The sequence below is a fragment of the Lactuca virosa genome, chromosome 5 (genome assembly GCF_052849685.1).
Source record: "Lactuca virosa cultivar CGN04683 chromosome 5, Lactuca_virosa_CGN04683_v6, whole genome shotgun sequence".
Taxonomy (NCBI): Eukaryota; Viridiplantae; Streptophyta; class Magnoliopsida; order Asterales; family Asteraceae; genus Lactuca; species Lactuca virosa.
The window spans coordinates 457,269,396-457,278,211 of NC_136430.1; the positions used below are offsets into that span (position 1 = coordinate 457,269,396).

Below are 8,816 nucleotides of genomic sequence, written 5' to 3' on the forward strand. Positions count from 1 at the left end.
TATCAGTTGAATTAGTGTTTCTACGAAGGATTGATACCTATGGAGAGGCGACTTATAAATGCATCAAGTGGAGGGTCACTTTCAGACATGACACCAATATAGATCAGGGCATTAATAGAGAAGCTAGCCAATGAATCAAAACATTCAGCAACTGAGTAAGAGTGGTACCCAGACCATCCAAGAGGAGTCAAGGAGATGAGTAACGCCCACCTGGAATCCCAGATTTCAGAATTGACTAAAGCTGTCCTTTTGTTGACAAAAGAAAAAGGTATTGAGCCAAAGGTCAAACCTTGTGGGATCTGCTGCAAAAACGGGCACCTAACTGATATGTGCCCACTACTTCAAGAAGATAATAAATATGTTCAAGCTATGGGAGGATTTCAGTAAAGGCCATTTGATCAACATCGCAACAACCAAGCTTGGGGAGGGCCTCAAAATAACAATTTCCAACCAAGACCTTAACAGAACTTTCATCAAAGAAACCAATACCAAGCTCCACCCGGGTTTCAGCAACCTTTTCCGCAAAATCAGCACCAGAGCAACTTTCAGTAACCACCTGTTCAACCACAAGCTAGTAGTTCCAGCATGTCTTTGGAAGACATGGTTAAAAGTCTTGCTACCAGTACCCAAGCTTTCCAGAATGAAACAAAGTCCAGCATCAACAATCTGGAGCAGCAGGTATCACAACTCGCGAACTCCATGAGAAAACTAGAAGCACAAACCCAAGGAAAATTACCATCTCAGACTGAGAAAAACCCGAAGCACAATGCTTGTGCTGTCACCCTCAGATGTGGTAAAAACTACAAAAGACCAGATCAACAAGAAGATGAGGCAAAAGAGATCGTGGTTGAGCAAGAATCTGAGGCAACTGAAGAGGTGCAGAAAAAAGATGGACCTGCTGAAACTGAAGTGAAAATTAACCCTCCTCCTTTTCCCTCAAGACTGAAAAACATGAAAAAAGAAAAGGAAGACAAAGAAATTATGGATTTCTTCAGAAAGGTTGAGGTAAATATTCCCCTTCTTGATGTAATTAAACAACTACCCCGATATGCTAAATTTTTAATAGAGTTATGTACTTCAAAAAAAATTAAAAGGGAACGAAACAGTTAAAGTAAGTGAGAATGTTTCAGCTGTTTTACAGAAAAGGCTACCCCAAAAGTGTAAGGATCCAGGAGTATTTATTGTTCCTTGCAAGTTGGGGAACCTTTCAGTTCCGCGAGCTATGTTAGACTTAAGAGCTTCTATAAATGCATTGCCATATTTACTTTTTAAAACTACTGGGGTAGGGCCTTTAAAAAGAACAGGAGTCATCATTCAGTTGACTGATCGTTCTCTAGTGCACCGAAAAGGTGTGTTGGAAGACGTTCTGGTTCAAGTGAATGAACTCATATTCCCAGCTGATTTCTATGTTTTGGATATGGGAGATGACGACTCACCAAATTCAGGTTCCATTCTTTTGGGGAGACCATTTTTAAAAACTGCCAGAACCAAAATAAATGTTTATGATGGTACCCTTTCAATGGAATTTGATGGTGAAGTTATCAACTTCAATATTTATGATGCCATGCGTTACCCTGATGATGTTTCAGCCCTAAATTTCATTGATGTAATTGAACCATTATCTGCAAAATATTTTGAGATTGCTAACCGTGAGTCACTAACATTAGTGCTCCACAGAAATTTGTCTATTAATGCAGCTCAAGTTCTATCAAAAAAGTATGTGGTTGTTAAAGAAGTTCAAGAGATGGCAACTCATATGGACCAGCAGAGAAAGTTGAGGTATGATACCCAAATTCTTAAGTTACAAGTTTCTAACTCCAAGCTTTTTCCTTCTATAGTGCAAGCTCCCATCTTGGAGCTGAAGACACTTCCAGAACACCTGAAATATGCATATCCTGGAGAAAAAGAAACATTACCAGTTATCATATCCAACAAGATGTCAGAAAAAGAAGAGCTAGAGCTGATCAGAATTTTGAAGGAGTATAAAAGCGTAATTGGGTGGACTATTGCAGACATCAAAGGATTCAGCCCATCTTTTTGCATGCATAAAATTTTGATGGAAGAAGACTATAAACCATCGCGAGAAGCCCAACACAGATTAAACCCACCAATGATGGAGGTGGTTAAAAAAGAAGTTATGAAGTTACTAGATGTTGGGATGATACACCCAATTTCTGACAGCAAGTGGGTCAGCCCAGTTCAAGTTGTTCCCAAGAAGGCTGGAGTGACAGTGGTAGAGAACAAAGAAGGAGAGCTGGTTCCAACTCGGGTTCAGAACGGATGACGCATTTGTATTAACTACAGAAAATTAAACGCAGCCACCCGGAAAGATCATTTTCCTCTCCCATTTATAGATCAGATGCTAGAGAGGCTTGCTAGAAAATCCCACTACTGCTGCTTGGATGGATTTTCAGGTTTCCATCAGATTCCAGTTGCTCCAGAAGACCAGGAGAAAACGACCTTCACCTGCCCACTCGGGACATTCGCGTATAGGTGTATGCCCTTTGGACTCTCCAACGCACCTGCTACCTTTCAAAAGTGTATGGTTAATATCTTTTCTGAGTATGTCGAAAATACCATAGAAGTCTTCATGGATGATTTTACCGTCTATGGAGACTCCTTTGATATTTGTTTGAAAAACCTCACAAAATTTTTACAAAGATGTATACAAACAGACCTGGTTTTAAATTTTGAAAAATGTCACTTTATGGTTGACCAAGGTCTGATTCTTGGACATATTGTTTCAAAAAGAGGTTTGGAAGTTGATAAAACAAAAATAGATGTTATAAAGAGCTTACCCTACCCGAAGAATGTTCGGGAAGTGCGTTCCTTTCTTGGTCATGCAGGGTTTTACAGGAGGTTTATAAAAGATTTTTCAAAAATATCAGTTCCCATGTGCCAGTTATTGCAAAAAGACGCTGAATTTGGCTTCAATGAAGATTACAAGAAGGCTTTTGATGTGCTGAAAAATCTTCTTACTTCTGCCCCCATCATTCAGCCCCTATATTGGAGTTTACCATTCGAGATAATGTGTGACGCCAGTAACACTGCTGTTGGAGTTGTCCTAGGACAGAGAAAAGACCGGGTTCCCCACGTTATATTTTAAGCATCAAAAACTTTGGACAGCGCCCAAGCAAATTACTCCACCACAGAAAAGGAGTTGCTGTCAATTGTTTTTGCATTGGAAAAATTAAGACAATACTTGTTGGGCACGAAAGTGATAATCTTTTATGATCACGCAGCTATTCGGTACCTTCTTGCCAAAAAAGACTCAAAGCCAAGGTTGATCAGATGGATTTTGCTGCTATAGGAATTTGATATAGAGATCAGGGACAAAAGTGGCAGAGAAAATTTGGTAGCTGATCATTTGAGTCGGCTCACTCCACTTGAAGACCCGACACCGATCCGTGAAACATTTCCTGACGAGCATCTATTCGCTGTTCAGAACCCTCCTTGGTTTGTTGATATAGTGAATTATTTGGTCTCCAAATAACTCCCTTTAGATCTCACCCGAGCCCAGAAAGATAAAATAGAGAAGGAGGCGAAAAGATATGTTTAGGACGAACCTTATTTATGGAAACACTGTGCCGATCAGATGATTAGAAGACGTGTGCCTCAAGATGAAGTCAAGTCAATTCTGAATTTCTGCCATTCAGAAGCTTGTGGGGGGCATTATGGTCCACAACGAACCGCACACAAGGGCTTGGACAACGGTTTTTATTGGCCTCATATTTTTCGTAACTCTTTTCTATTTTGCAAAACTTGTGAGAGGTGCCAAATGACCGGGTCTTTGACATCTCGTAATCAAATGCCACTTACTCCAATGTTGGTATGTGAAATCTTTGACGTTTGGGGTATATATTTCATGGGTCCGTTTCCGCCATCTTTCGGGTTTGTGTACATCTTACTTGTTGTGGAGTACGTTTCCAAATGGGTCTAGGCAAAAGCTACACGAACAGACGATGCCAAGGTTGTAGTTGATTTTGTCAAGACAAACATATTTGCTAGGGTTGGGACACCAAAAGCCATTATTAGTGATCGGGGCACGCATTTCTGCAACCGCACCCTTGAAGCGGTCCTCAAGAAATATGGTGTCACACATCGGGTATCCACATCATATCACCCGCAAACCAACGGGCAAGCTGAAGCTTCAAACAGACAGATCAAGAGCATTGTTGAGAAAACCATCAATCCAATCAAGAAAGATTGGAGTATTCGATAGGATGATGCGTTATGGGCTCACCGGACAGCATACAAAACTTTTATCGGTATGTCACCATATCGAATTGTTTTTGGTAAACCTTGTCGATTACCGGTTGAATTGGAGCATCGAGCATATTGGGCTGTCAACAAATTGAATATGAGCATGGATGAGGCTGGTAAGAAAAGAAGATTGGATATCCAAGAGTTAGAAGAAATCAGGAATGATGCTTACGAGAACGAAGCAATCTATAAGGAGAAGACGAAAGCGTTTCATGACAAGATGATCTCGCGAGAGGTATTCACAACCGGTCAAAAGGTACTCTTATACCATTCTCGTTTCAAACTTATTTCTGGTAAATTGAGGTCTCGTTGGGTGGGACCTTTTGTTGTTACTAATGTGTTCGATCATGGTGCTATAGAAATTAAGAGTGAACAAACAGAAAAGATTTTTAAGGTAAATGATCACCGTCTTAAACCATTTTACGAAGGGTTTCAAGTTACAAATGAACAAGTGGAGGTGATCATTTACCTTAAAAATGGGATGTAACTTGAAACCCTTCGTAAAATGGTTTAAGACGGTTTACTTCCAGATTTTACTTCCAGTAGTATCGGACTGGGATGTCCGGTTTACTTCCAGATTTTGGAAGCGGTTCCATGATGAGATGGGTACTCGTCTCCATTTCAGCACCGCTTTCCACCCTCAGACGGATGGACAGAGCGAGAGGACGATTCAGACTCTCGAGGACATGCTTCAGGCATGTGTATTAGATTTTGGTGGTAGTTGGGATACGTATCTTCCGTTGGCGGAATTTTCGTATAACAACAACTATCACTCCAGTATAGACCAACCTCCCTTCCAGATGCTCTACGGGAGGAAGTGCAGGACCCCAATGTGTTGGGGTGAGGTCGGTCAGCGAGTCATGGGGAGTACAGAGGTGGTACTCAAGACCACATAGTTGATCCAGCAGGTCCGTAGCAGACTGCAGACTACGCAGAGTCGGCAGAAGAGTTACGCCGACAGGAGGCGTTCGGATTTGGAGTTTCAGGTGGGCGATATGGTCCTCCTGAAGGTATCACCCTGGAAGGGTGTTATCAGGTTCCGAAAGAGGGGCAAGCTGGGCCCCAGGTTCATCGGTCCTTTTAGGGTTTTGGCCCGGGTGGGTCGGGTTGCTTATCGGTTGGATCTTCCAGCAGAGCTTAGCCAGATCCACAACACTTTCCATGTTTCTCAGTTGAGGAAGTATTTGGTGGACGAGTCAGCAGTAGTCCCCTTGCAGGATATTCAGGTTGATAGCAGCTTGAATTATATTGAGAGGCCAGTTGCGATCTTGGATCGGAAAACGAAGACCTTGAGGAACAAGGTAGTCCAGCTAGTGAAAGTGTAGTGGCAGCACCGGAAGGGTTCGGAATGGACGTGGGAGGCCGAGGAAGAAATGAGGGAGCATTACCCAGAGATATTTATAGATGCAGCAGCAGACTTCGAGGACGAAGTCTAAGATAAGTGGGGGAGAATTGTAACGCCCCATTTTCTGGTATGCGATTTAAATAAGTAGTTTTGATTTCCTTAAGAGGTACTCGACGAGTCAGTAGCCCGACTCGTCGAGTAGAGTCGGGAGTTGCACGCGATTTAAGTTGGCGACTCGACGAGTCCATATTCCGGACTCGACGAGTCTACCAGTCTGGATGAAACCCTAATTTCAAGGGTTTGCACCCTATTTAATCACCTTATGCGCCCCAAGACCAGCCTCCCTCACCCACAAAGAGTCCCATATGAAACCCTAGCCGTCCTTAAGCATTTTTGGAGCATTTTCTCACTTGTGAAGTTTTTGGTGCATTTTAGAGATTTAGGGGAAGAAGAGAAAAGAGAAGTATTCAAGGGAAGCAAGTAGATCCGGATTTCTGGTTGCATTTCAGTCCTCTTTGAGGTATCAAGCTCGAATCTTTGCTTATTATCATTTAGATCTCTTGAGAAGTTTACTTTTGTGGATTTTGAGCCCTTTCTAGACTTTAAGGTCGAATTAAGTGTTAATATGATGAATGGACTTCAAATCTAAGCTTTCCAGAGCCTCTTAAGCTCAAGGTTCCCACCTTTATTGAGCCAAGTTTCCATCCTAAGCTTAGATCCCTTTCCTTTAGCTTGTTTTGGGATTTTAAGCTTCATATTAGCATGCATGCACGTAAAGTTAGAAACTTTACGTGAAAAACCAGCCCTAGGAGCCCAGATCTATGAATGTAATGCACTGGATTCGAGCAGAATCGACTGTTTAGTAATGACATGCATGAGACTCGGCGAGTCGTTCTTCAGACTCGAAGAGTCGAGTCGCGAGTCCCCGATTTTCTCCATTTGAGAGTTTAAGGTGGAATCAGTGAGTAGGACATAGACTCAGTGAGTTAAGGATCAGATTTAGTAGTGGAGGAACTCGACGAGTTGTTCATATAACTCGGCGAGTCAAGGACTGATCGTATTCATAGGATGAAGGAGGACTCGACGAGTTGTTCATACAACTCGGCGAGTCAGATGAAGATGAACTAGATGATAGTATCGAAGAAGAACTCGTCGAGCCCTTGCCAAACTCGACGAGTAGAAGCGGGTAGAAGATTAGAAAGGATGATAGGGACTCGGCGAGTTGGCGGCCCAACTCGGCGAGTCCGGTCAACTGAAAGTTGACTTTGACCAGGAAGTTGACTTTGACCAGGGGTAAAATAGTCATTTTACCCTGAGATTAGTTATCAGTATCTGATTTAGTGTTTATGGGATTTGTAGCCGGGGAGTTTCGAAGCAGCAGTCAGACAGTTTCAGATTTAGCACCTCAGCAGCCAGCGTTACGAGGTGAGTTTCCTTCCAGTAGGAACAGGTCTACGGCCACAATGCCGGCCCGTTTAGTTAGCAGTAGTTCCGGACTTCGGTCTGATGCAGTAGTTCAGTGTGCTTGATGTCTTTGTGATTCAAGCATGTCTTTGTGTTATGTGTTCCGGACTTCGGTCCGATGCAGTATGCAGTATATGTGTTTATGCTAGTAGTTATGATTATGCTATGCTATGTTCAGTCAGTTTCCGGACTTCGGTCCGATGCAGAGGGCAAGACCCTGGTTAGTTCCGGACTTCGGTCCGATGCAGTTTCCGGACTTCGGTCCGATGCAGAGGGCAAGGCCCTGGTTTGTTCCGGACTTCGGTCCGATGCAGAGGGCAAGGCCCTGGTTAGTTCTGGACTTCGGTCCGATGCAGTGGGCAAGGCCCAGTAGTTTCTTTATATGCTATTGTATGGTATGTGGTAGTTTGGGGGAGGTCACTAAGCTTTGTGCTTACGGTTTCAGTTTTTGGTTTTAGGTACTTCCGCTAGTAAGGGGAAGAGCTCGGGATGATGGCATGGCACACACCACAGCTTCAGTTTATCCTGGGAGTTTATTTCAGACATTTTGATATGTTTTTACATCAGTTGATTTGATTAACTTATTATGACATTTTGAGACGTATGATCCATGGATTTATCTTTTAATATTTAATATTATGGTTTAGTTAAGTTTTCAAACGAAAAATTTTTGGGTGGTATTTTTGGGATGTTCAAGTTGGTATCATAGCCTTGGTTTGAGGGATTCAGGCACACTTTCGGGTATGACTGGACTCAAACTAAGGAAATGGTAAAAGATTTTCAAAAGAAAATGTTTTCAAAAGAATTGTTGGAAAAGAAACTTAAAAAGAAAAGAGTTTTAGAAAAGCAAAGAGAATTTTTAGAAAGGAAAAGAACTTTGAAAAGAGAAAAAGGGTGTGGTGCATGCAATCAGCCGAGCTCAAGTAAGTACTCCCAAATTACCCATACAAGTTTATGTTATGATTGTCCGTTTCAGTTTCAGTAGAACAACATGCTAGAATAGGACTAAGGATCTAGGACGATGCCTTATGTGCCTGCTATATGTGTTTCAGCTTCATGAGAATTGCATGCTAGTATTGAGTAGACAGTAGTAGGATAGCCTGTTTAGGTTATGCCTGATAGTATGAGCTTAGCATTGTATGCTAGTACAGTTTCTCGTTATGAGAATAGATTTGCTTGAGTAGTTTCCTGTGTCCGAATGTTTCTTGCTTTGTGCTTTGTAGGACTCTAAGTGATGGGAGTTAACCATTAGGTGAATACGTCACGTCACATGTGATCAGGGTTGAATAATCTTAGAGTGCTGGATTTGGCCCTATTGCGCAGCTCTTGTTTGAGTCTAACCGTTGTAGGGACGAGTCTTTTACTCGAAGGATTATCTGAGCCTCGTCACATGTGATGGTATTCAGGTGATGGCTAATTGGCATTACAAGGAGGCCTTCAGCACTTGGGGACTGGATTGGGTGGAGTCAGAGATTTCCCTAGGGCAAGCCTAGGACGAGAGTAGCAGAGATCAGTAGTAGTAGAAGTGACTTGGTGGAGTCGAGGCAGTACTTGAGGAAAGTACGGATAGATGTGGAAGGTAGTATGGGCCCGTACTACTGAAAGCAGAGGATCCGTACTTGAATCGAGTAAGGCCGAGATGAGACCAGGAAACTTGTAGTAGTAGCGATCCCTCGAGATATATCAGTGTTTCTGACGTTTGTCATGGTGTGTTTTTAGAATGGTGGTTTTACGCCCTAGGCCA

At 42.5% G+C, this 8,816-nt stretch overlaps 2 protein-coding genes across 2 annotated transcripts; both read left to right on the forward strand.

Annotated features, from left to right (window-relative positions):
- Nucleotides 1-585: 585 nt before the first annotated feature.
- Nucleotides 586-2,284, forward strand: LOC145114338 (uncharacterized). Its single transcript, XM_079050331.1, has 2 exons — nucleotides 586-1,005; nucleotides 1,067-2,284. Exons 1-2 carry the CDS (start codon nucleotides 586-588, stop codon nucleotides 2,282-2,284), a joined length of 1,638 nt encoding a protein of 545 aa, XP_078906457.1.
- A 1,986-nt stretch (nucleotides 2,285-4,270) lies between these two features.
- LOC145114339 (uncharacterized) lies at nucleotides 4,271-4,750 on the forward strand. The gene has a single exon (XM_079050333.1). It carries the CDS (start codon nucleotides 4,271-4,273, stop codon nucleotides 4,748-4,750), a length of 480 nt encoding a protein of 159 aa, XP_078906459.1.
- Nucleotides 4,751-8,816: the final 4,066 nt, after the last annotated feature.

Coding starts and splice junctions, on each gene's coding strand:
- LOC145114339 (XM_079050333.1), top strand. CDS start 4,271: ATGTCACCATATCGAATTGTTTTTGGTAAACCTTGTCGATTACCGGTT.
- LOC145114338 (XM_079050331.1), top strand. CDS start 586: ATGTCTTTGGAAGACATGGTTAAAAGTCTTGCTACCAGTACCCAAGCT. Junction 1,006..1,066: donor ATTTCTTCAGAAAGGTTGAG/GTAAATATTCCC, acceptor AATTTTTAATAG/AGTTATGTACTTCAAAAAAA.